A 27,971-nucleotide genomic window follows, 5' to 3' on the forward strand; every position below is an offset into this window, starting at 1 on the left:
AGCCGCTGGTCACGGGGCGGTGCCCGATCTTGGTTTTAGAGGAATTCATGTAGAAAAAAGGAGTTGGGCTTGAACATTTAAGCCCTAAGACGTCGCACCCTGTGGGATGGGACTCCTCGGAGTTGATCCGAGGACCATTGAGGCCTTACCCCGGTTATCCAACGACGGACTTTCTTCAGTGAAGTCCGGTGTTGTTGAGATGTTCTCCCCCATGTGATCTTTCTTTTTCGGAGGTGGGATGGGATCCCCTTAGATTTACTTACTTTCTTCTTTTATATTCGTCCGTGTTGATTGTCCTTCGTCCACGTGTAGGGTCAATCTATACAAGACTGATATTTGTCCCATCAGTCTAATCCCAGAATTGTTGGGTATGGTTGACAAGGCTGCAGAGTACGGCTCTGTCATGTGTTGGGTCTTATCTGGAAGGGTAATAAGGATAACTTCCCCAAGATATTTTGGATCTCCTTACAAATTCGTCCCTATACCTGTTTTACCCCTTTATTCCGGTGGGATTCAGGATCTGCCGAGGACTGAACCGTCCTCGGCTGCCTCCCAAAAATTGTTTTGTGCTCTGTATTGTAGAGCTTGGGCCACAGCTCTCCTCGGATTGGGCCTTCGGATTTTCCAGGAGCAATTGGGCTTGGCCCTTAAATTATTGGGCCCCACAATTATAATTATACTTTTTTTTTTAAATTAAGATGCACCAGCAATATTGAAGCATTAAGTGCAGGTTGATGCTTTTTTGTACATGGTTGGACTCCACTAGAAAGCTAATGATGTGCACTTATCTTTTCTTTTTTATCATTTTAGAACAATCTTTATGGAAGCAACCCTATGCCACTCATGATCCTGATTCTCCACAACAACAACAACAAAAAGATAAGAAAAAAGAAAAAAAAAAAAAAAAGGCCATGATCCATCGCGTATATAAGCGGTTATACTTTTTTATTCTCAGTGAGTTGTGTTTTTGGCCACAAGACAACTTGCGCCATTAATATTAGACATGGTAAAACGGGTCAGACCCGTTTTGACCCGACCCGTTTGACCTGCAACCCGTTTGACCCGTAACCCGATTGACCCGTTTAAAAATGACCCGTTTTGATCCGTGACCCGTTTTGACCCGTGACCCGATTGACCCGACCCGAACCCGACCCGCACGTTTTGCCACGTTTACCAATGTTGAGTAGATTTAGATTGAGGTGTAATTTTTATAAAATATTTACTTATTCTTTTTTACTTAATATGTTATGTACTTCATTATAGTTTGTCATTTTTTACTTGCCACCTTTATTTTCTCTTCCTACTTTAATTAGATTGAAGATTATACCAAGATTAGTTTCTAGAAAGCTGGAACAAGAGTTGCACCAAATTTGAGTATCAATTCAAGTGTTTAGTGATAATTGGTAACAATATCACTAGTGAGAATCTAATCACAATTAAGGAACTCATAAACAATTGATAGATTGCATCTATTTCCAAAAAAAAAAAAAATTGTTTGAAAAATACGGGTCAACTCGACCCGACTCACGACCCGACTCAACCCGCAACCCGTTTGACCCGTTTTAAAAATGACCCGTTTTGACCCGTGACCCGTTTGACCCGCAAACCCGATTGACCCGACCCGAACCCGACCCGACCCGCCCGTTTTGCCACGTCTAATTAATATTATTAATTTGTTTCCTGTAAAAAACTGTGAATAGTATCATCACGTTATAATACTATCATTTTTAATTATTAGAAATGATAAATTAATATTACCATTAATATTACTAATTTCACACCAAGTGTATAGTGTATAATAAATCATTTTTACATTTTTTTTTGTTTGGTTTTTAAGGAAAATGTTTTTTTTTTTAAGAAACAAGGAAAATGTTAAAAGTGCTATGATTTTTACTCCATCAAGCTTACAAATTAATGTGACAATATATGTGATTGATGGATTTTTTTAATTTTTTTTTAATTTTTTTTTTTATGAAAGTGTGATTGGTGAACTACCTAATAAATGAATTTTTGAAATATGTTTTAGTAATCAGTGACACATCAATTTGTAAAATTCATATAATAAAAATTGCAATATTCATCAAATTACTTTGCATTTAAAAGTTGACATATTAATTTATATAACTAGTTTAGTAAAAATTTATTTAGTAAAGTTTGTACTCTCCTGTACCCAACATAAGTTCTACAAAGGATTTATTACCAAAAAAAAATAGTATGAATGAACACGATAATTAATGTTCTTAGTGCAATGTCAATAATATAATAAATAATTTTTTAAACTACTTTTTATTTGTTTAAAAGTCAACACATCAATTTGTAAGGTTTAAATTTATAACATTATTGTAGGTTCCAATTAATAGCATGGCTTTTGAGTGGAGTTTGTGATATATTTTTGTGTTAAAACCTCTTTCTCTTTCCCTTACACGTGTGTGTGTTTGTTTCTTTTAAAAAAAAAAAAAAAAAAAACTAGAATAAAAAACTTGAAGTTTAATCCCTACTTATACCATAAACCAATTGGTATTTTAGTCTGATGATAAAAAAAAATCATATAGAGTGAATGCCACTAATTTAAAATTCTATCATATCTATAAAAAAAAAAAAAAATTGTAACATCACTCTTCTTTATAAGCAAGAAGTCGAGTGAAGAGAAAGGACCAAAAAAAAAAAGAAAAAAAAGAGAGAATGTTTTCTCTTAGCCAACTAAAGCTAGGAGTTTTTATTTTATTTATTTTATTTTTATAACAAAAGGGATATCCAAACTTTTCTTAAGTGCTTGTGAAGGGGGCTCCCAAAAAAATAAAAAAAAGTGCTTATGAAGTTAGTATTTACTATTCTTCCCCAATCACTACGAGTAACTAACAAAAGTTACAAAATTTTAGGTAGCACGGGTATAGTAGGATGCTTTGATTAATACTTTTTTTTTTAATTTTTAACAAAATTCACATTATGTATTTAAAATTAATTATATATATATACAAACAGTGATTTAACTAGAAGCACTACTAAATTTTTTATTTTTTATTTAGAAAAAGGTAAAATAACAACTCCATTCAATATCCTCTATATTTATGCTACAAAGTTTATTTTGTAGTTTGTACACTATGAGAAATTCCATTTTTTTTATTACTGGGAGTTCTGGGTATTAGTATAAAGTTTTCAGAACATCAAAGATCAATATAGTTATGCCATCAATCAAAGGTTAATAATTATATTATTAATCAAATGTATGAATTTTAAATTGTTGTAGTTTAAAATTATGTATAAAAAATAAGTTTATAAATCGAATAATAAATAACATCTGATTGACACTAAATTTAACATGTAGGTTAAAAACATAAATAACATGCGATTTAACAATTAGATTTTAAAATAAATAGTCATGTTAATTTTTTTTAGTGGGAATTGTGGTTACAAATTAGTTGTAGCTAAATTTGGGATTGAGATTCAGTACACCATGCAATTACCCTCTCTTCTCTCACAAAATTTTTTATCACACCCACTTTTTAACTATTTTTTACTTTATTTTATTCAATGCTTAAGATTAAAAGTTGTTTTTTTTTTTTTTTTCCACTCTCAACTTCAACCACCCAATACTATTGCATCCGGTGCAATTTCCTAATCTCAAACCCCAAATTTGTCCAAAAGATTGGGTACTATTAATTTTTTTTTTTTTTTTTGAGGGTGACTATTAATTGTATTTTAATGTTCAAGAATTGACTTTTTTTTTTTTTTTTTTTTAATGAATAAATTGTCCTAGTCGCCTTAAAAGCTATCACACACTTTCATTAAAGACCATCACAACAATATTCCATCAACTAAAGTAAGTTGGCTTCTTATCAACAAAGAAAAAGAAGTAAGTTGGCTTTATTCCATAATAATAATAAAAAGTAAGTTGGCAAGGAATCACACCAAAGAATGTTGCTCATAATTCTAAGAATGTTGCTCATAATTCTAAGGGAAGAATTGGAATCTTATTTTTGTAGCTGCTTTAAAAAATTTTATTTGCTTTCACTAAAGTTGCCCATATATGGAAAGAAAAAACAAAGAAAAGAAAAGAGAAAAGTAAAACACTAATAGAATTTCTTGCCAAACACGCTTTTGTTGGTTGATATAACGTCTCTCTCGAGGCAGGTACCCTTGTGTTTTTTGCTTGACCCTCTCTGCTTTGCACTAGCTCTCTCTCTCTCTCTAAACTAACCCAAAAAAAATCCCACAAAGACTGAGAGACTCTGTTTGAGACAGACCCAGAAGAAAAAGGAAGCATGGGAGACGAAAAGAAGGACAAAAAAGTTGAAACCGGGAAGAAGGTACCGATAGCAGGAAAGAGGAACATACTCATTACAAGCGCCTTGCCTTACGTTAACAACGTTCCTCATCTCGGAAACATCATTGGCAGTATGTACTATGTACCACTACTCTTTATTTCCTCTTTTATATCTGTCTGCTTCGTTTTTACTCTTTTCTTTTCTTGTAATAACTAATAATTGTATTCTTGATTACAAATCATCTGTATCGCTTTATGTCCACGAATCACAACTTGACATGTATTGATTTTTAACTTTACGATCTTATTTTATTTTATATTTTTAGAACTAAAACATGCCATGATAATTGACTAAAAATCTTCTTTATTAGTGGCAGGTTACCACGTATCACTTTTTTTTTCTTGGTCATGGAGTAACTTAGGTTTAAAATGAAAAAAAAAAAAAAAAAAATTATATACACAGCGTGTTGCAATTGGTGGAACATAAATTGGCACACTAAGAATGAGACAATATAATTTTTATTCCATGATCTTCACATACCTGTATTGTCTGTGAGTGTATGTACCATAATTGGAGTACAATATAGTGGGGAGGGGGGAGGTTGGAGTACAATTTTTTTTATTTTCCTCTTTTAGGTTGCAATATCTAAATTTAGTTTGCAACATACGAATAAAAATTCTGTCCCACTATGAGCGCTAACATTTTATGTTCCACCAATTTATGTTCCACCAAGCACGTCTTTTTTTCCTCCTACAAAGTTTAAAGTGGAAAAAAAACACGCACACACGCACTCATGGTATATTGCAATTAGATTAGTAGAGCATAGAGTGGCACACTAAAAGTGGGATAGAGAATTTGTATTCATAACATACAGTCAACATGTGTATTTATGCCAATTTCGTTGTTAATGTCATGAATTAATATTAATTGTATAGCCAAATCAAATATCTTCTTTTTGAATGAAAAAAAAAAATCTCACTAATGATTTATTGTCTTTTAGTTATTTGTTATGAATGAAAAAGTGATACAGCGAGAAAAGGTGTAAAAATGTTCAGTGACATAGCATTTTTTGATTTAATAGGAGGCTATGTGTAGTATATGTTTTTGAATTTTACATTTTAGAAATGATAAATAGGGGTTAAGTACTATGAACTAAATTCTTGCGAGATATTTGTTTTATGGTGCTAATCATGCGGGGGTAAAATATATCTTCCCTTTAATTTTTCTTCACATTCTTAGTATTTAGTATGTGCATAACATAGCTCGATTTATCTTTGTTGTTGAATGTCCAATCACTGTCTTCATAGCTAATTTTGATACACGTGGAACAGGTGTTTTAAGTGCTGATGTTTTTGCTAGATATTGTCGTCTTCGTGGCTATAATGTGATTTACATATGTGGAACTGATGAATATGGAACAACAACAGAGACAAAAGCTTTGGAGGAGAATTGTACCCCAAAGCAGATTTGTGACAAGTAAATTGTTCATTGTGGCAGAGCATATTTTATGATTTCAATTGATGTTTTGGTTATTGAAGGTTTCCTTTTGATCTGCATATCTAGAAATAGAATATCTAACTCATTCACTGATGGTCACTTTCTAGTGCAAGGTCATAAAGAGGAAACTTTGTATGATGATATATAAAATTTGTTATGATTTCTTTTGTCCTTTTATTTTTGGTGATAAGTATGGTGACTGGTGAGAAATGCAGGGCAGAATGTTTTACTTTCACCTTAAGTTTTTGGATATGTTACTGAGTTGCTTTTCATGCCTCTGTTACAATTCATTTTAATTACTATATTCTTCCTATAGGCCTTGTTTGGATTGAGGGGGGAGGAAGGGGGAGCAAGGGGGAGTAGAGTAGAGTTGCCTAAAAATTAGGCCAATTTTTGGCCAACTCTACTCTACTCCCCCTCAATCCAAACGGACCAATAGAGTCTCTGTGCATTGATATTGTTGGCATTCCCCTATTCCTCTTAAAAACCTTTGCTCTTGGTTAATGACTTCAATAAGATGGCTATAAGTGATAAATTACTAATTTTCTCAAAAGCTTAAGTTGTTAGGAATGGTGAATTTGATCATATAATCATAACTCTAACAAAAAGTTGTATCTCAGAGAAATTTCAACTTTTAATTGCAATGTAGATATTACGCAATTCATAAGGAAGTTTACAATTGGTTTAACATAAGTTTTGATGAATTCGGGCGCACATCAACTCCTCAACAAACTGATATCTGCCAATCAATATTCAAGAAACTGATGGAGAACAATTGGCTTTCTGAAAACATGATACAACAGGTACAAAGTTACCATAATGGTTTGATGTGCTTGTAAAAGTGATTATTTTCTTCCTTAGCCACTGTTCTTTTTTCTTTTTCTTTTTTTGTTGAATACTGCAAACTTGCAGCATTATTTACTCAATGATGAATTTTAATTCAACAACAATTCAGCTTTATTGTGACACATGCGATCGTTTCTTGGCTGATCGATTTGTGGAAGGCACCTGTCCATTTCCAACTTGTAATTATGATTCTGCACGTGGGGACCAATGTGAAAAGTGTGGTGAGCTTCTAAATACAACTGAACTTAAAGATCCAAGATGTAAGGTATGTGTGCCTCTACTTTCTCTTAAGTTCTGCTTTCTTTTTGAATATTTTCCCTAGTTTATACTTAAGTTATAATTAACAGGTATGTCGGAAAACTCCCCAAATTCGTGATACGAACCATTTATTTCTAGAGCTCCCACTGCTGAAGGATAAATTGGAGGTATATATCAATGACATGTCAGTTGCAGGATCTTGGAGCCAGAATGCTATTCAAGCTACTCATGGATGGCTTAAAGGAGGATTAAAACCCCGCTGTATTACTAGGGATCTTAAGTGGGGGGTTCCTGTTCCACATGAAAAATTTAAGGATAAGGTTAGCAAGTAATTTTTCATGTTTTTTAGAAATTTGCCATTTCTCTTGATTTTGGGGATTTACCATTTCTCTTGAAGTGGAGATGTTTCTTTTTGTAGTAGTCCTAAAGAAGTTTGCAGGTTGACTTCTGGTCTTTTTGCTTGTAGTAGTTTTGGCAAGTAATCCTTTTGCTTTCACTGATTGATCATGATCCCTCCAATTTCGTGATGCTAAGGTTTTCTACGTATGGTTTGATGCACCTATTGGTTATGTCTCAATCACTGCATGCTACACACCTGATTGGGAGAAGTGGTGGAAGAACCCTGAAAATGTAGAGCTGTATCAGTTCATGGGCAAGGACAATGTGCCATTCCATACTGTAAGAATTTTTAATCACATATAATCTTAGATTTATATTTGTTAATTTACAACAGCTTCTCTTCCATGTTTTAGCTTAAAAAAAGGATGCAAGAACTCGTTCTATCAAGAATAATATCTTCATCCGCTCAAAAAAAAAAAAAAAGGATAATGTCTTCATCTATGGCATTTTCTGTTGAGGGAGTCGACTTTCTGAATTCTCTGAGATTTTGTTAGCTTTGTTTTTTTCAGTATTTTTTTTTTGTTTGTTTTCCTTTTACTGTTTTCTATTGCTCCAGGTGTACACATATAGTGGGTATTTTTATTTCCTACCAACTATTCATACAATATACATAGACACACACACATCAATGCAACACTACTTGATGCACCTCATCTAATCAATATACATATACATATACCTGATATTATTATATAATATAGTGCACACATTCTTGTATGTTTATGACTATCAAGTTATTGAGTTAGTCAATTTCAGCTAAGCCTGGCTCAATCTTGGTTTTGTGCAAGCCTACTATTACTTGAGTGCAATAGTGATTTTTTACATATTAATTTTGGTCTCTCCTTAGAGGAAACTATTGTTCCAAATGATATCTGAAAAGGCCAATCCAGTATATAATCTGGTGTTCCAAGTTTATTAAGTTAAACATTATATTTTCATGCATTGGCAACCACCAGCATGGATGTACTGCATGCCACCATCCTCTAGTATCAATCAATCAGGTCCCCTCCTGTCCCTTTCTTCATAAAATTGGGAGTTGAGATATCATTATTAGACCTTTGAAATGTTAATTTTTGAAGTTAGTTCCAAAAGCCTTTTAGCTCAACTAACACCTCCTTGTGTTTACAACAAAGACATCTAGAGTTCAAATCTCCCTCTCTTAACTATTGAATTATCAAAAAAAAGGCTTTTGAAGTTAAAACTTACACTGGTTAGTTAAAGCATTATTTCACTATATCAATAGGAGTCAGATTTTTCCTGCCAACTGCTTATTTGCTTTTTATAATCTCATTCCAGGTGATGTTTCCATCTGCACTCCTTGGAACTGGAGAAAACTGGACATTGATGAAGAGCATTAGTGTTACAGAGTATTTAAACTATGAAGCAGGTATACTTTAGCCACCTGAAGTGGTTGTCAACTTGTCATTATGTCACACCTTACGTTGATTGGGTATTTGATGCTTTAATTATTTATTTTTAAGCTCTCTTTATATCATTATCATCATCACTACTGTTGGTTTTATTATAAATGTTGCAGGAAAGTTCTCCAAAAGCAAGGGTATAGGAGTTTTTGGCAATGATGTCAAAGATACTAACATTCCCTCAGAAGTGTGGCGATACTACTTGCTGACTAACAGGCCAGAGGTAAGTTCTGTTGATGAGGCTTCTGGTGATTCTTGATTGCTGCACTCTACTTGCAAGTTCTAATGCAGTTTTTTCCCATTAGGTCTCAGACACATTGTTTACATGGGCAGACTTGCAAGCAAAACTAAATACTGAGTTACTGAATAATTTGGGCAATTTCATTAACCGAGTATTGAGTTTCATTGCCAAACCTCCAGGTCAGTAAGCTGCTTGCAGACATCAAATCCTTATAGTGCTGCTCTCTCAAATTGGAATTTTCTTTGAAAAATAAATGACTAAAACACCCCCGTCTTTGGATTTATTTTTAGCCATATTTCGGTACCCTAAAATCTTTGCATTCTGGAAAGATATGAACATGACTTTAATCCTTCTAGTGCTAAAAAGAACAATTATCAAGTTGTGGGATAAAAATATCACTTTCCTAAAAGAGAAAAACTACATGGGTTGAATGTAAGGAGATGGCAGATCATGGTACTGTGCAATTAACAATTAAACTCTCATCTGTATTAGCTAATATGATAAAGCCGTCTTGCTTTCTACATTACTGTTCTTTGTTGCAAAAGAAACAAAGATGTACCTTGTCTCCATAAATATTCTTACGTATTGGACAATATAAATACTTGGATTCCCAGGAACTTCACAGAATAATATAATCATATATACTTAAATATGTCATATCTGGTACAGTATTATTAAACAAGATTTTCTGTAATTGATCAAGGATTTAAATCATAACTAGAATTGTTATCAATAACTTCAATGACATGGGCTATTAATTTATGAAAAAACTACTTGCATAATAATTTTATTTATATTTTGTACTGTTGAAGTCATAGGATTATGTATCTACATATCTAGTAATTGTGGCATGATTTCTGAAAATTTGGCCTAAAAGTGCAGTGAATAGTATATTATCTCAGAGTAGACCACCTTATTATCTTAAATTCATGTCTTAGCGTCCATTTTTTATAACTTGACCTTTTGGATCGTCATATGATGATTGAAAGTTTGGGTTACGTGTGTTCACTTGTGCAACTGAAACTTCAGGCAGTCACTTATTGGTTACTTTCTTTCCCTCCCTATGTCATATGTTCCTACATCTTTTTAGTGAGAATTAATTTTTGCAGGACTAGGATATGGATCTGTCATTCCTGATGCTGCAGGGGTGGAATCAAATCTCTTGACGAAAACATTGTCAGAAAAAATTGGTAATTATGTGGAGCAATATGTAGAAGCAATGGAAAAGGTGATTAAATATAGTTATGGGTAATTTAATCTTTATGCATAATAATTTTCTATAATTCAGACTTAGGTATCCTCTATGCATTATTTTACCAAGAAGGGGGAACTATCCATGTTTCATATGACAGGTTAAACTAAAGCAGGCATTAAAAATTGCAATGAGCATCTCTAGTGAGGGGAATGCATATCTGCAAGTAAGCTCATTAAAACTTAAAAGTTATATTTTATTGATTGTTCACTCTATTTTCAACTACTGCTTATTTATAAAATTTTTTAATATACAGGAGAGCCAATTCTGGAAACTTTACAAGCAAGACCAAGCTTCCTGCTCTCTTGTTGTGAGAACTTCAGTGGGGCTGGTTTATCTTCTCTCGTGTTTGTTAGAACCTTTCATGCCATCATTTTCTATCAAGGTACGCTTCACATCCTGCACTCAATACATTGTTAGCTTAAGAGTAAGAGGTATCTTCCAAATGGTTGTCAACCACTGACCGATTCTGCATTTTCCAACGCTGAAGGTACTAAAGCAGCTTAATTTGCCTCCTGAAAAAATTTCACTTTGTGATGAGACTGGAGATCTTGAAAGGGCAAAAAAACCTTGGGAAAGTCTACCTGCTGGTCATAAAATTGGGACACCAGAACCTTTGTTTAAGGAGTTGGTATGTGTTTTATTCTTTTACTCCCACCTCCAATAATTATTTTTCCCCAAATCTGTTTGCTTTTCTAAATTTTTATATTGTAATTCATCTTCAATGGTACAGAAAGATGAGGATGTGGAATTTTTCCGGGAGAAGTTTGCTGGAAGTCAAGCTGATAGGAACGTAAAAGACAGAAGTCGAAAAGAAATCACAGAGCAACTAGGGAAAACAAAACTTACTTAATATCCAACTATAATCTCATTCCAGGGAGTCCGGAAAACTTTTATGACATGTTCCATATTACTTGAAAATTAATGTTGAAATATTTCTCTAGCATATCACCTTGTAATAAGCTAACATTCCACGTAAATTTGTGACAACTGTTAAAGAAGAGCAGCATAGGATACTTTTAGTCTATTTACATGTCAGATAAGTATAGAACATAAGAATGTACAGGCTCTCGCAATGACAAATATCCTTGAGGATCCTTATCTTTCCATGAATTAAAATTTGTCTATTGAGGGAATACTTCCAATATTGAATATATAAAGTACAGATGGAAATAGATAGGCCTTTAATTTGTCTACCGGTGTAAAACATTCAGCCTCACTGCTGCAGTTTTTCTCAGCATGCTGCTTCTCCACATTGAAAGTTTCGCCAAGTTCGGCTTAACAAGCCCATTCTCAGTTTGTAGTAGCCTAATAGGTTCAAGTTAAAACCAGGGATGGAGCCAGGAATTTGATTTAGGGAACTCTTTTAGAAATACAAATCTACATTAATCTTATAAGTTCTATTTCTAACAAAATGTTAGGGTAATTCTTTGGGGCCTAAATTTCAGTTATATACTTATTTGAAAACACTAGCTTCGTTACCAGCTTCTTGCAGAGAGGTCTTAAAGGATATTCACATTGAATGTGCTCAAATGCAACCCTAGCAATACCATCACCATGAACATAACCATTGACAAAGATACTCACTCATCATTTAATTTCCACAAATATAATTTAACAATTAAATTTTCACCAACAAAATTTCCTTAAACAATGCAAAATAGAACCCAAAACGATTCTGCCAATTTGCACAAAAATACATGAATTTCTCCCCTTCAATTTGCTAATGCAAAAAACTGATGCCAAATGGACAATTACTTTAACAGTTAGATATTTCTATTGAATTTTTATCCAAGAAAAAAAAAAAGAATTTTTTTTTTACTAAATTAGCATATATACAATTAAAAATCCATCACAACCTTAGGGGTATATCAAACGCATGAGTTTGTAATTTCTTTTTCTTCTTAATACCAATGTCGAAGTCTTTCAGCCAAAAAAAAAAGAAACAAAAACTCATGAGTTATTGATCATCATAATAATAAAGCTTAAACATCTATAAAAAGGCATTTAGATTTAAAATGATTAATATTTTTAAGTTATCAAAGAAGGAAAAAATAGTGTTTTATTTATTTATTGAAGATAGTGTTTTTTTGGGACAAAACAATTAAAAAATGCCAAATAGAATTACACTTATTTAAAAGAGATCGCCGTCTGTGGGAATCGAACCCACGACCACATGGTTAAAAGCCATGCGCTCTACCGGCTGAGCTAAGACGGCTCTTTTATTATAGCATCTAAATAAGATTATATCTTACAATTAGAATTTAACCTTGATTGTTTCCTGCAAATTACACCCAAGAAGTCAATTGCATCAATATCAAAATTAATAGTTACCTATTATTAAAAAAAAAAAAAAACACAATTATAATTTTGAATTTTTTACAATTTTAATCTTTAAAAATACGTCTCCTCGAAATATTGTTGTTTAAGGCCTTAAGCTTAACCTATCTTGGCACTTAAAAGTTATAACTTAAAACACCATAAAATAAATTGTTTGTTGTTTTTATTATTATTAGTATTATTATTATTATTACAAATATGTTATTTGCTATAAGGCTTTTAAGCAACTGATTTGTATAGCAAGTAGATAAAAATCAACTACAGTTAACTTGTTTTTTTAATTTTTATTACTCTTATTTTTAATATTAGAAATATTGCAAATTTGATTACATAGATTTTACAAAATTGGTTTGTTAAATTAAATATAAAGAAATTAAATATTTAAATTGATGTGTTATCAATTCGCAAGGAATTAATTTAACATTTATTTATTGTGGGGCCCAATAGTTTGTGGCCCTGTCCCATTTATTCATTGGGGCCTAAGGCCCAAGCCGAGAAGAGGTTATAGTCCAGGATCGGTAATACAAGTACAAAATAGCCTTGGGACATAGCCGAGGACAATTCAGTCCTCGGCATGTCCGAGGTCTCACAGGAAGGAAGGACAAAAACGACATAGAAACAGCTTGGAAAAAAATCTAAAATATCTGCGTCAATAGAAAAGGGTACGCTGGGAAGTATAACGACCAGGGAAAGCTGCCCTTACTGCCATTCAATACTCTGCACCTGACAGAGCCATATTCTCCAGCTTTTACAACCACTCCCAACCACTCTGGGTATGGGCTGATGGGACAAGTATCAGTCTTGGAATGCCGATCCTACACGTGGACGAAGGATAATGAACACAGGCTAGTATAAAAGGAAAAGTAAGCAATCCAGGCAAGGGGCTGGGAAAAATGGCCAAAAACCAGAGCCTCCCAGCCCGCCTCCAGGAGAAAGACTCCTAGGGCGAAAACGACTTAATCATGTATGAACACCACGAGAAACCCACTGTCTGGTGACTGAGGCCTAGCCTTTCAAACCCATACTCTACAAATGATATTGTTTGGACCTTTTTACGTGCGAACCCAACACTGTTACAGTTCGTTAGAAATCGCGTCCTTACAATTGGCGCCGTCTGTGGGGAAGGCTTGTGTGTTGGCATAGACGGTAGGTCGAGACAGTTCCCTTGTCCTTTCTAACAGCCGGTTATAGTGTTCTAGCGTAGAGTTGCATTAGGGGCTATGATTATTGACTAGGGGCTACGCTTTGTAGCGTCAATCGCATGGATGGTTCCAGGGGCTTGGCCGAGGAGCCAATCCCCCTAAAACCAAGGTCCCATACCATAGCTGAGGGGTTATCTCCCCCAACTACTTAGATGAGAAAACTGAGTTTTGGACAGAACCAAGGTATTGCATGGTCCTCGGACTCAAACCTATGGGGAAACCAACTACTTATCAAAAACTGAGTTTTGGACAGAACCAAGGTATTGCATGGTCCTTGGACTCAAACCTATGGGGAAACCAACTACTTGGAAAAAAAAACTGAGTTTTGAACAGAACCAAGGTATTGCATGGTCCTAGGACTCAAACCTATGGGGAAACCAACTACTTGGAAGAAAAAACTGAGTTTTGGACAGAACCAAAGTATTGCATGGTCCTCGGACTCAAACCTATGGGGAAACCAACTACTTATCAAAAACTGAGTTTTGGACAGAACCAAGGTATTGCATGGTCCTCGGACTCAAACCTATGGGGAAACCAACTACTTATCAAAATCAAGTTTTGGACAGAACCAAGGTATTGCATGGTCCTCGGACTCAAACCTATGGGGAAACCAACTACTTATCAAAAACTGAGTTTTGGACAGAACCAAGGTATTGCATGGTCCTCGGACTCAAACTTATGGGGAAACCAACTACTTATCAAAAACTGAGTTTTGGACAGAACCAAGGTATTGTATGGTCCTCGGACTCAAACCTATGGGGAAACCAACTACTTATCAAAATCAAGTTTTGGACAGAACCAAGGTATTGCATGGTCCTCGGACTCAAACCTATGGGGAAACCAACTACTTATCAAAAACTGAGTTTTTGACAGAACCAAGGTATTGCATGGTCCTCGGACTCAAACCTATGGGGAAACCAACTACTTATCTAAATCAAGTTTTGGACAGAACCAAGGTATTGCATGGTCCTCGGACTCAAACCTATGGGGAAACCAATTACTTATCAAAAACTGAGTTTTGGACAGAACCAAGGTATTGCATGGTCCTCGGACTCAAACCTATGGGGAAACCAACTACTTATCAAAAACTGAGTTTTGGACAAAACCAAGGTATTGCATGGTCCTCGGACTCAAACCTATGGGGAAATCAACTACTTATCAAAATCAAGTTTTGGACAGAACCAAGGTATTACATGGTCCTCAGACTCAAACCTATGGGGAAACCAACTACTTATCAAAAACTGAGTTTTAGACAGAACCAAGGTATTGCATGGTCCTCGGACTCAAACTTATGGGGAAACCAACTACTTATCAAAAACTGAGTTTTGGACAGAACCAAGGTATTGCATGGTCCTCGGACTCAAACCTATGGAAAGGTCGGCTACTTAATAAAAATTTTAAGTTGCTCAATCCTCGGCTCAAATACCAGAAAAAGGTTAAGGCTATGAAAGTTGTTAGGAAGATGGTGAAACACCCTATTACTCAGCAACCTGGAGGGGCTGTTCATTTTTGGGTTATATGTTTTCGGATGATTACCTCCTACATCGCGCCGAGCATTCAGTTGTCATCTCGGCTATTTTGGGGTAAGTGTTGTTTTTCTCAGGTCGGCATTATTGTGCCAAACAACTCTATTAAATTCATGATAATATCTTTTCCTTAGCAAGAGTTTTGACCCTAAGTGTCATTTGTTCAAGTCGGTATTATTGTGCCGAACAGCACTCGTAAGTTCATAATAGTACCTTTCTCCTTGATAAGGGATTTCGGTCCTAAGTATTGTGCTCTCAGGTCGGCGGTATTGTGCCAGACCGCCCCAATAAGCTCATCACAATATCCTGTCGTTTTCTTCTTAATATGGGTTTCAGCCCTAAGTATCATTTGTTCGATTCAGTATTATTAAGTCGGATAGTTTCAATAAATACAGAGTAAGATCTTTCTATTAACTGAGATTTCGGTCCTAGACGTCGGTCAAAGTGTAAAAATAAAAAGAATTCACAAGATAGTATGTCTATTCACGGCGTAACCATTTCAGAAATAAAGAGATAAAACATGTGAAATAAAGCAATAACGACTTTTATTAATATAAAGAGGTATTACAACGTACAAAGAAGGGCTTAAACAAGCCTATACAGAAGGTGGATTACAAAAACAATAAAAAAAAAAAAACAACAACAACAATATGACAAATAAGCAGTCCAATGTCTTTTTAAACTCGTCTCCGAAGTCCTTCCAAACTTTGCCCCAGTAGCGCTCATATTGAGAGGAGGACCTTCTTCAGAAGAAGAAGGAGGAGATGAAGAGAAAGAAGGAGGAGAAAAAGAGAAAGAAGGAGGAGAAGAAGAGGAAGAAGGAAAAGTACCAGGATGGATCTGGTGGTGGAAAGAAGAAGAAAGAGAGGTAAAAGGAGGCACCAGTGAACGAAGAGAAGAAGAAGCAGGGGCACTTAGTCCCTGCGTCAGTCCTGACTCCTAACACGCTGGTGCCATGTTAGCTATGCTCATGAGAGAGCGGCTGGTACTGATAATGGGTGACCCCAGCTCAATCGCGCTGAAAGTTTGACGTGACGAGCCCCTACTTCGGATTTTGGCTGAAAGGAAGGTAAGAAGGATCTTGAGTCTCCGCCATCCCTGCCCTGACCGAGCCATTTTGAGCTTCATTAGAACATGGTGTTTCTGGGAGGGGTATGGTTCCTTCATTACTTACTCTTATGTCAAACGTGTCACAATTTAAGGTGTAACTAGCGGGTAAAGTAAACTCTGGAGGAGGCTAAGGGTTTCAGATTTCAGAAGGATTAAAAGGGTCTCTGTACAAGAGAAATAACCTCTTACTTTTCTTCTTATATGAAGGGCAAAACGGAGGGTATTTAATCTATCCAGATTTCCAAGAAAATTTGTAAACGAGAATGTACCCGTTCCACTTCCCCACATCGTCAACAAACCGTCGAATTTAAATAGTCTCGTAAATGGAAATCATTAAAGGCGCGTTTCGGATAATCAAACGGCAGGAGCGCATTGTGAATGAATTCATAGGAATGTCTCGTAGTCTAGTATGTTTCCTGGGGAGATGAAGAGACATCAGCATTAATGAAGGACAGAGTTAAACGAGCCATAACAAAGGCTTGGCATTACCAAAACCCTCATCTCCAACCAAGAGGTCGGACATCAGGATTTTGAGGGGCTATTGTGGGGCCCAACAGTTTGTGGCCCTGGCCCATTTATTCATTGGGGCCTAAGGCCCGAGCTGAGAAGAGTTATAGCCCAGGATCGGTAATACAAGTACAAAATAGCCTTGGGACACAGCCGAGGACAATTCAGTCCTCGGCATGTCCAAGGTCTCACAGGAAGGAAGGACAAAAACGACATAGAAACAGCTTGGGAAAAAATCTAAAATATCTGCGTCAATAGAAAATGGTACGCTGGGAAGTATATCGACCAGGGAAAGCTGCCCTTACTGCCATTCAATACTCTGCACCTGACAGAGCCATATTCTCCAGCTTTTACAACCACTCCCAACCACTCTGGGTATGGGCTGATGGGACAAGTATCAGTCTTGGAATGCCGATCCTACACGTGGACGAAGGATAATGAACACAGGCTAGTATAAAAGGAAAAGTAAGCAATCCAGGCAAGGGGCTGGGAAAAATGGCCAAAAATCAGAGCCTCCCAGCTCGCCTGCAGGAGAAAGACTCCTAGGGCGAAAACGACTTAATCATGTATGAACACCACGAGAAACCCACCGTCTGGTGACTGAAGCCTAGCCTTTCAAACCCACGCTCTACAAATGATATTGTTTGGGCTTTTTTACGTGCGAACCCAACACTGTTACGGTTCGTTAGAAATCGCGTCCTTACATTTATCATATTGTTTTTTTATGGGAATTTATTATATTGTTAAAATGATATCAATGATCAATCACATTTATTCCGGATTGGTTTCTAAGTAGTTTGCACTAAAATTTGTGACATGCTTTAACATTTTACTATATTTAATTAGTAACAACTCGTTAAGAAAAAATAATCAAATTTTTTTGATAAAAAAAAATCAATTTATTCTATATAGGGTTGGCAAAAACTTCTTGTCTAGCAGAAATTTTTCCATATCAAAAAGGTGATGGGCATGAGTGAACTTTGCCAGTCTCGCACTAGTTAAAATTACACATGTGTAATTTTAAACTATATTACACATTTATACCATTCAAATTTTTTTTATTAGATGCGACTTTTAACAAATCTTCTACTGGGTTATTTTTTTTCCTTATACTTGAAATACTTTCAAAATTTTAAGATAATTTGATATTAATAGTCATACCATTATTCAAATGCGTAAATTTTAAGTTTTCATATTTAAAATTTTACATAAAATGAATTTTTTAATCCAATAGCAAATAACATTTAATTTGCACAAAAATTAGTATACTTCCTAAGAATATAAAGAATATATAATCTACCAATGAAAACATTTTTCATTCTTAATTTCTATAATAATTATAAAAAAAAATTTAGAGGAGTAATTTTTTCTTTAATTAATTAATTAATAATTTTATTTATTTTTAGGAAGCTTTAGAAATATTATAGAGATGAAGAATAGGCTCTCTTGCCATTATAGACAGTCACACTTTGTGTGAGTTCAAACTTCAAAAAAGCAAAGAAGCTTCTTTCACTTCAACAATGGCGGAAATCTCCGAAGAACCTCCAAATCCAATACCTCCACAACCACAACCACAACCACAACACACACACCAACCATCCGAATCAACCATTCGAAAAGCCAAACCTGGACTCAAGCGCCTCACTCTCACTCTCTCAGTCCTCGTCTCTTTCATCTTCGCTTTCCCTTTCCTCTACAAATCCGTCGAAATCCACCGCGCTCCGCTTCCCTTTCGCGAAATTGATTCCCTCTCGTCCCAAATCGGATCCAGCAACAACCACCCTTCGCTTTCATTCCCTTGCCATTTCCAAGCTATCTTCGTAAATTTCAACAATTCCAACGCGGAAACCCTAGAGCCTTTGATTTTTGACGAATTGACCAAGTTGACCTCCAACGCAACCTCGCAATGCAGTACTTTATCGGTAAAGCTTGTGAATTCTGGTCCAATTTGGTCCTTGATCGGGGCCGTCGATTTTGGCGGTGACGATGAGAGTGTTGACGAGGCTTTGGCGGGTGTGTTGGGTGGTGAGAAGGTGTATAGTGTGGTGGTGGTGAAAGGGGAGAGTGAGGAGGTGAAGGGGGTGGTGGGGAAGAATAGGCATGGATGGGTTGTGGGGAGGGTTTCGGAGGTGGAGGCGGCGGAGAGGGTGGCGGAGATGTTTGTTAAGGTGTTTGTGAATGGTGGGAAGGAGGAAGGGTTCATTCATGGGGAGTTTATGCCTGTTGGGGCTGATGGGAGGATTGTGCTTTCCTTTAATTTGCTTAATTCTAACCCACATGATTGGGTTTATGATTGGTATGAATCTTGGCTTTTGACTCTTTTGTTATTTGTATTGTGATTTCCTATAATTTGCTCAATTCAAATTCACATGATTGTGTTTATGATTGGTATGAATATCGGGTTTTGACTCTTTTAATTCAAAGTTGTCTATGTTGTGATTTCCTATAATTTGCTCAATTCAAATTCACATGATTGTGTTTATGATTGGTATGAATATTGGGTTTTGACTCTTTTAATTCAATGTTCTATATATATTTATGGGATTTGAACCTTGAATGTCGTTGTTGGAAGCATCAAGAGGTCATTTTTGAAAGTTATAGTGTTAAAACAGTTTTGGTTTTTCAACGAGCTCTAGTTCAATTGACACTTCCTTCTTCTTAAGAATGGGTGAAGGGCCTGAAGGCTGAGGTTGTGGGTTTGAAAATTCATTGGTTGTGTGTCTAAGTTACCAAATTATCGCTTTTTGTTTGTAGGGTTTTATGTTAGAGACATGTTAAAGTTGTTTCATTTTTGTTATGTTTGATTTTAAGGGAAAATAATTTGGTAATTAAGTTGATTGAATAAAAAAAAACATTAATAACACAAGGTTGGCTACAAATATTAAGTCATTTCTCCTTAATTATTATTATTTTTTTTGAAAGCATTGGTAGCTGACAGAATCTTGAACTGGTTTCCTTGTAGACGTTTATCATGTCTTTGGTTGTGGCTTTCAGTCCAAATATCTAAATATTGCTGATCTCCTCAAATATCTCAATATCTCTGATGGATAACATAATAATAAGATAACAGCTCAAAGTGAAGATTCTCTGTTTTGGTTTTTTGTTTTGGTGTTTTGAGTTGTTGGGTATATATTTGAAGTCATAATTTCTTGCTTTATGCTGTGGTGAAAGTTATGTCAGTTGTTTTTTACTTAATTTTATTTTTGATCATATCCATCCTTTAGATGGTAGGAAGCTTACTAAAAACATGTTTAGCAGAAAATTATATTTATTCTAGTTTTTCTTGCATTCTTGATAGATTTATATTTGGAGTAATTTTTTATTGCTTTATCCTGTGGTTAGAATTATATGAATTGGGCTTAGTGTTATTATTAATATTTTTTATGGATCGTTTTCATCTTTGACATGGTAGGAAACCTAATCAAAACATGATTATCATCACATAATATTTATTCCATTTTGTTCTTGCATTCTCTTGTTACTGCAGGGATTTTCAAGCAATAGATGATACACTATTGGCCCCTATAATTAAGGCTTTAGGACCAGTAGCTAACATCAGTGTGGAAAGTCAGGTAATAAATGTTCCAAAGTTTTTAGAAAATGCTTATCATTGTTTTGTATTATGGCTAATTGGCTATCTATAACGTCCTCATATCTGATTGTAATTTGATTTTGTTGTCTGCCTGCTGGACAGGTTTTATACCATACACCAAAGTCTTCATTTTCTTTCTGGGACGATAAGAGGAAAGGCTACATCTTTAGCACCAAGGATCTTCCTTTCTTTGTATGCTTCTTTAAATCTTTAACTCCTCATGACTTAATTGTCAAATAGAAATTTAGAAGAGTATTTCTAATAATCTATATTCTCTTTGCCCCCTTTAATGTTTCATATGAGTTCTTGAAGTTTCTTGGTGCAAAGATCTAAAAGCCTAGTACATTTTAGTGTGTGTGTGTGCATGAATGCAGTCACCTACATGTTTGCTCTCTACAAGAACCCAAAAACAAAAGTTTTGGGGGGGGGGGGGGGTGGTTAGCTTAAATCACCTTTTCTCCCCTTTTAAGAGTGTAAAATGGAAAGTAATGTTTGGATTATTTTACTTCAAGATCCAACAGGTGACACACATATCACTTCTCATTAAAGGGGTAGTAATTTATGGAGTATTTTACTTCAAGACCTAGGAAATCTGTGCATTAGTTAAAGACTTTTATTGTATTATGATGTTACTGATAATGATAGCAGCAATATGTGGTGACACAATGGGAACATAATGTATATCAGCATTATATTGTTTAATCAACTTACATAAGTGCTAAGTGCAGAGTTTCATTATTCATTAGTCAAAGTGCATTGGCCATAAGTTTTTTTTTTTGTATGTTTGGAGAAAGCCAAATTAATTGGAGCCAAAATTTCCTTACCTTTTGTTTGCTTCGAAAATAATGAGGTCACTGTAGTTAAAAAACCTTTCTCCATTTTCTTCATTGAAGTATGTGGGCAATGTAAGCAAGGGCCATTTTTCTTATTTATCTGTCTGTGTGTGTGGATATTGTTTTTTTTGTATTTTTTTTAACAATAGAGGTTTTTTGATCTTCTTTTCTTTTTCTTTTGAATTATATCTGTAATTTCTTTCTAATTTATTTTGTTAATGTTATTTCCCTTTTATAATAGGTCAATTCAAATGAGTGGCACTTGGATACTTCTATTGCTGCAGGAGGGAGATCAAAGATATTGCAATTTGTGGTGTATATTCTTTAACTAGATTCTCCTTTTAGTTAATATCTCAATGGAAGTATTTTTATCTGATTTTTAAATTAACTCTTTGAGCAAAATTGCAATGTGCTTCCATCTATTGACAATCTGATATAAGGATCTGAGGATATGTGGCCTTTAGTTGATGTATGTCCAGATTCTAAAAATTGGTGTCTGTACTCAGTAGCGGGAAGATGTTTCCATTCTTAACAGCTTCAATGTCAATGTTCTTTTTATTTGCTTTCAGATATGTACCATCTGCAAAGGAATGCCCTCTTCTATTACAGCTTCCAAATGGAGAGATTTCTAAGACGAATGGATTCATATCTCCTGTGAGTTATCATGCCTTTATATTATCTTTATACTTACAGTTCTTGTGAAATTTCTTAGTGTTACTAAGTCTGACTAATGACATGATGAAGATGTGGGGAGGTGTAATTGTTTGGAATCCCCAAGGTTGTCTGATGGATTCAGAAAGCCAGCATCCTATCAGGCAAACAATTTCCCACCAGGTTAGATGTTTTTTTCAAAGTCGTTTATATGTATTCTGTATATCATTTGAAAACTGACTTTTGAATTTAAAAGTTGATGTTTATCAAAGCATGAAGCCAATTGTCTTTCCCAATTTCCATCTATTTCTTGTTTTTGCTAGAAACTGTGTGTAGTGACAGAACATATGATTTACAAATTTTTCTACCCCTTGGCAAAAAATGTGTGGCATGTTTTTTACAAGAGATAGATTTTACATAAAAAGAAAAAGTTGAACCATAGTAGAAGGAGAGAATACAAAAGAAACACAAAAAGATGAGAAGGAATAAAGGTATATAATTACAAAGGGCTAGAGACTCCATTAGTGAAAGTGTGCTTATAATACAAACATGCACAATCACCTATCAAAAAAAAAAAAATACAAACATGCACTATCTAGCTCGTCAGATTTTTATTCAGAACTTGAGATGGTTAGACATTCATGTTCTATCATTGCAAATGGGATTTAGTTATTTTCTCAAGACTGAAAGATTGATGAATCCTTAATCTGAAACAGGATCTGCAGAAAGTTTTTGAAGTTTTCATGGGGCAGTTCCGACAACTTTTTGGTCTTAAATCTGACAATCTTTATTTTGGTTCCTCTGGCACATACAGTCTTTTAGCCAGTGAAAAAGGCTTCTCAGAATGGTAAGAAAATTATTCTTTTGTTATCTAATTAAAATGATGGGTTGAGTAACTTTTGCTGTATGCTTACGCTTATTTTACCACATTTGTTTTGTTGTAAAATCTGGTTAACTATAAAATATTTTCCGGTCAAACTGTAAAATTAAGGCAAGAAGTAAAATGTTTTACACTTAAAACAAGTGTAAAACATTTCACATCTGATTCCTCATCTGCCATGGTGCCACGGTTCCATCCCCTTCCCCAAATTCTCATCAGCCACAACCACCATGGCCGACCATCTCTCTCTCTCTCTCTCTCAGCATAGCCTCCATGGCCGAGCTCCTCCAAACCCGCCGTGACCTGCCACCGCCACCAGAGGCGGTGGACTCCTCTCATCTCACCTTTTTTTGATCTCACAGTCCCAAAGGTTCTTAAGTTTCAATCTGAGTTTTTGGGTTTACGGGTTTTGGGTTTTCGATCTAGGTTTGTGAGTGTTTTTTTTGCTTTCTTTTCAATGGTTTTTGGAGTGGTTTGGTCGGATTTGTGCCGATTTGGTGGTTTAATGCTCTGATTTTTAGGTGCTGGCTTGTGGTGGTTGGTAGGTTGTGATAGGTCATGGTGGTGGCTGGCTTTTTCCCTCTTCCGTATCTGGTTTTTGGGTGGTTGGTGGTTTGAGCTTGCATTTGGGTGGTTAGTGGTGGCTGGTAGTGGTTTGCATTTTCAAGTGTTTAGTCATGCCAAACACTTGAAAATATCTTCACTGTAAAATATTTTACTTTGAAACAAACGGAACATTAATTAAAACAAGTCTTCTTAATTCTGCATGTAAAATTTTGTGGAGTAAACATTGACAGACTGCATTAATCTTAGTATTCCAAGTGGCAGAAATGCATTGCTGTTTTAGTTGTATGCTTTCTTGTGCTTTTCTCAATACGGTATGGTACATATTTAGGTCTTCCAGAAACAAGGTTTTGTGAGTTTTGAAGGCTTGTAATAGTTGATTGAACTTTACCTTATATTATCATATGTACTTTCCATATCTTGACTTGGCTTGTATTGCATCCACTATAACGGTATTCTTACTGGGCATTTGCCTGTAGGGAATTGGATTTCCTGGCACGGCGACATACATGCTTTAATCTTCATTCGTGTGCTACAACACTTGGATCTCTTTCCAGATTGGTATATTTAACAGTTCTTCCACATTTCATTTTCTTCTGTTCAGTTTAGGTATTGGTAAATAACACCCCATTTCTTTTTCATGTAGGTTCAATCACTGCCAAGGATGATTATCATGGATGAGATTGGTAAGCAGGTGAGTTATCAAGATGAATGCTTTCTGATTGATCTTCTGTAGTTCTGTTTTGCTGCAATTGTTTAAGTAACTGGTGGATGTTCTACTCCCTAATTGAGGAGTGTAAATGGTTATTTGGGTTTATTGCCCATGTCATTGTGCAAAATATATGACCTTCCTTTTAAATGAAAATTATAATAATGGTTGAAGAGAAAGTTACTTCACTATTAGGAATATGGGAAAAGGACATGAACATTCTGCCTTTGCATAAGACGAAAGAGGAATCACAGTGAAAGTAGTAATGGATGAAGATTATGCTTAACTATGTTCTGCTTAGAAGTTATTTCTGTACACTTATGTTACTACTTCACTATATTTTCCACTGTGTGTTTATCTTTGTGAGCAAGTCATTTAAATGACAGTTGAAAATATGGTTATAATACTATATTTCAAGCCGAAATTTAGATACCATGATTGCAACCATTAAGTTGGGGATCTGATTTGAAAACAGTGTAATAGAAAAAATTTATCTACCTAAAATATGACAGTTTAATTTTAGCAGGTTTCATGCACACGATCAGTAGACATTGCTTTCATTTTGTATTTATTTTGGTAAACAATGTGTTCTAATGAGTATTTAGAAGAACATGATTATTGAGGTCTATTTTAAGCACTTCAGTGACTCCTCTCTCTTTCTCCTTTCCTCCCTGTGCTTTTATTACCCTTCTTTCTTCTTTCTGTTTTTGTTAGCTTAAATCCCCAAACTGTAATCATTTGGCCATCCTGCATTTTCATGACATGTACAGTTGTCTTCTGTTTACTGCCACTTTTTTCTTATGACCAGAAGAGAAGACTTCAAGTGCCATAAATTAACTTACCATTGTGTGTTATTAATTCTTGCTATTAGGAAGAATGTGTCTACTTCCTATCACAAAATGTAGCATCTTTTTCCTTCCAGACTTTCTGCTTTGTTTCTTTCATGAGAGCACATTTTCGGAAATGGTTCTCTGTTTTTTAGAACAGAGAAAAGAAATTTGAGTTGGAAGATATTTTTATGAAAAAAGACATCTAATACACTTTTGTTGAAAAGATTTCTAAAATAAACTTCCAGATGCTATGAGCATTATTTCATTTTTTGTATTCGCTGCCTTCATGTTTTATATTTTACACCAAAATAAATATGTAGCCTTGAGTTTATTGTAAGTTAAGATTACTAAATCATCCTAATAATACTCAAGGGACAAGGGTTGTGAGTTGATATATACTTTTGACGAGTTTTCACTGTATTTATTTTTATTAAAAGAAAAATGAGAAATTGTAAATACATGAGGAGTACATAAATGGGACACCCAAATAGCTACAACCTATGATATAAACCTGTAATATCAATAAAAACTCTGAAAAGAAAAGAGAAGGAACGGTTTCCAAAACAGACATTGACTCAAAAGACTGATCTAAAAAAATAATAGATTAAGCTTATTCCAAACCAATTCTTCTTGACACCTTGAAAGGTCTGGCTATTTTGTATATGAGATCATGATTCTTGTTTTGATAAACTTTTAGCAGTTCTAGCATATGGAAGTTTGTGCCCCTAATTTATTTTTTGGTTTTCTCCTGGATAAGGTAAAGTATTCTCTTGAGGCGGCAAACTTGGCTCAAAGGAATGCCTCTCTTGGACTTTATGATGCTTCAGCTGGTATGTTACTCCAGCTCCTTGTAGGTTGTAGTACTTTAGCTTCAATTGAGGAATTTCTGCTATATTCTCATTGCAGCAACCTAATATATAGTTTGCTCTCTTTCCTTGTCAGTGTCCTCTAGGCAAGCAAGATCTCTGGCAGAAGATGCCTTCTTTCACCCATCGATTATGTCTGTCAGCTACTACTCCTTCGAGCATTGTTTTGCTGTCTATTCGGTTAGTTACTTGAACATTTGAGTATTGTAGCTCCTATTGAAAGAAAAATTTATTTTGAATATCTTTACAGTCAAATTATATATTGATAATGTTTAAATTGTAAATATTTGCTAAACCATGACCATATATATAAAGGTTTAAATGGGCTCAAATATCATTTATCTATATCACTACTTAAGCTAATATTTACTTTTCAATAAAAAGAAATTGAATGAAAAAAAAATCTGTGCTAACAAAAATAAAATAAAGCTTTTTTCTTTCTAAAGTTTTTGGATCAATGCCCATTTTCATTCCCAAAAGGTTGTGTTGATTCCTGTAAACCAAAATTTTAAGATTTATTTCAATAGTCGGTCCTACCTACATTAAATGGCACTCAGCTGAGTTAAATATGCTGCTGTTGAACTTTTATATTTGTAGTTAACATGTATAGATTTTTATACAGTTCAGATTGTGGACTTGTCTTGCTTGTTTGCAACTTGAAGTAATCTTGACGCTAGATAGAAGTCTTAATGGGCTCTAATACCAATTTTGATGTAGAATCTTTAAGAATTATTCAGATTTCTTGTGAGATTTTAAAGGGTTCTTGAATGGGGTTTGATTTGTAAGGTTTATGTAGGCCTTTAATTACAAAAAAAAAAAAAAAAAAAAAAAAAAAGGTTTATGTAGGCCTTAATTAATAAGAAGATTGGATCTTGAATATGTTTTGGTATTAAAGCAGTGAGAATGAGAAATAAAGAAAGATAAATACTTGGCAATCTCACTTAGGTTTTCGAAGCAATCACACTTAGGTAGAAGTAGGAGTAGGAGAAGGCAATCATACCCTTAAAATTAGCTGTTGGAATTTCAATAAAATCAATCTCATTATATTTCCTTTATTGAATACATAAAGAGACTTTTATAGGGTATTGTTAGTTCTTTTAGAAGGACAAGGAATCCTAAATAACCTTTTCCTCCTAGATAACATTTTCCTAGAAAGACAGAATCCCTATAATAATGAAAAACAATTAAGAACTTCTAAATCAAATAGAAAAAGGACTCAAAAACTAAAAATAAGATTCATGAGCCTCTATAACACCCTATTGCAACTTTTTACAAAAGATATGGAAACTACCAAACTAACCTATTTTATTAGAACTTTATTATTATTTTTTAATTGGTAAGTTACACACTCACCCAGTGGGTCTTGAACATGACCTCACTCTTTGCATAGGACTTACAAGGGGAGATGTCATTTGACCTAGAGCTCGTTTACCCTATTCTATTAGAACTGGACTAGCAACGTTTTTAACGTAAAGAAACTTAATAGTAAGACTCAATTATAACTACAGTAATTTTATAAAGGCGTTGGGTTCCACATTGAAACTAGACCACAATTCTTGAATTTTTTAGTATTTAATCTCATTTTTCTTCGAACTATTTACTATCGGCCCCAAATCTCATATATGAATGTTTTCTGCTGCCTGTTTGCACAGCCTTTCTTTCTGCCAGTTTCAATGCATGTCCTCCTGGCAGCATTAAGAGAATGGAGAAGATACAAGATAGAAAACAGAAAGTACTTAGCATGGAAGGCTGAAGTGAAAAATAATTCTTGAAGTCATTTCCTAAAACTGAGTTGACATGAAGCAAGGCTCCAATAGTTGGATGGCTACTAAGCTAGCCTAATGAGCGCAGGACGAGCCAGTTGGGGGCAAAGGGCACATAGTTGCCCTGCCTCTATAAGCTTCGGGGAAGAATTTGGCACTATATGCTGCGTTTTGGCTTGTGTTTGTTCTTCCTTTCTTTGGATGTAAGTTCCCCTCAAACCACATGCAAAGCTCAAGATACACCAATACCATTGTCTTTTTGTAAATATCTGTAGACAGTGATATTTATGGTCCTTTGATTGAAAGGCATTCGTTTGATAATTTTATTTTTGGTAACATTCTTCAGGATTAATCTTTTATACAAAATCAAGTCTCTAAATGCAGTCATTCTTCCCTATTCCTTGATATATTTAAGTTGA

At 34.8% G+C, this 27,971-nt stretch overlaps 2 protein-coding genes and 1 non-coding gene across 3 annotated transcripts; 2 read left to right on the forward strand and 1 right to left on the reverse strand.

Moving 5' to 3' along the window:
• Nucleotides 1–4,168: 4,168 nt before the first annotated feature.
• LOC115960904 (probable methionine--tRNA ligase) lies at nt 4,169–11,285 on the forward strand. The gene is made up of 14 exons (XM_031079907.1): nt 4,169–4,395; nt 5,597–5,741; nt 6,412–6,565; nt 6,718–6,873; nt 6,956–7,186; nt 7,401–7,544; nt 8,562–8,652; nt 8,803–8,909; nt 8,992–9,106; nt 10,037–10,155; nt 10,280–10,345; nt 10,436–10,564; nt 10,670–10,810; nt 10,913–11,285. The coding sequence occupies exons 1-14, from the start codon at nt 4,263–4,265 to the stop codon at nt 11,030–11,032; spliced, it is 1,851 nt and encodes a 616-aa protein (XP_030935767.1). The 5' UTR covers nt 4,169–4,262; the 3' UTR covers nt 11,033–11,285.
• A 1,039-nt stretch (nt 11,286–12,324) lies between these two features.
• On the reverse strand, nt 12,325–12,397 carry TRNAK-UUU. The gene has a single exon. It is a non-coding gene; the product is annotated as a tRNA-Lys (tRNA).
• Nucleotides 12,398–18,311: 5,914 nt separating this feature from the next.
• Nucleotides 18,312–27,935, forward strand: LOC115958829 (GPI transamidase component PIG-S-like). Its single transcript, XM_031077073.1, has 12 exons — nt 18,312–19,160; nt 20,352–20,436; nt 20,559–20,648; nt 21,531–21,604; nt 21,859–21,943; nt 22,034–22,123; nt 22,657–22,787; nt 23,864–23,945; nt 24,031–24,078; nt 25,681–25,753; nt 25,866–25,969; nt 27,442–27,935. Exons 1-12 carry the CDS (start codon nt 18,385–18,387, stop codon nt 27,559–27,561), a joined length of 1,758 nt encoding a protein of 585 aa, XP_030932933.1. The 5' UTR covers nt 18,312–18,384; the 3' UTR covers nt 27,562–27,935.
• The last annotated feature ends 36 nt before the right edge of the window (nt 27,936–27,971 follow it).

The sequence above is a fragment of the Quercus lobata genome, chromosome 9 (genome assembly GCF_001633185.2).
Source record: "Quercus lobata isolate SW786 chromosome 9, ValleyOak3.0 Primary Assembly, whole genome shotgun sequence".
Taxonomy (NCBI): domain Eukaryota; kingdom Viridiplantae; phylum Streptophyta; class Magnoliopsida; order Fagales; family Fagaceae; genus Quercus; species Quercus lobata.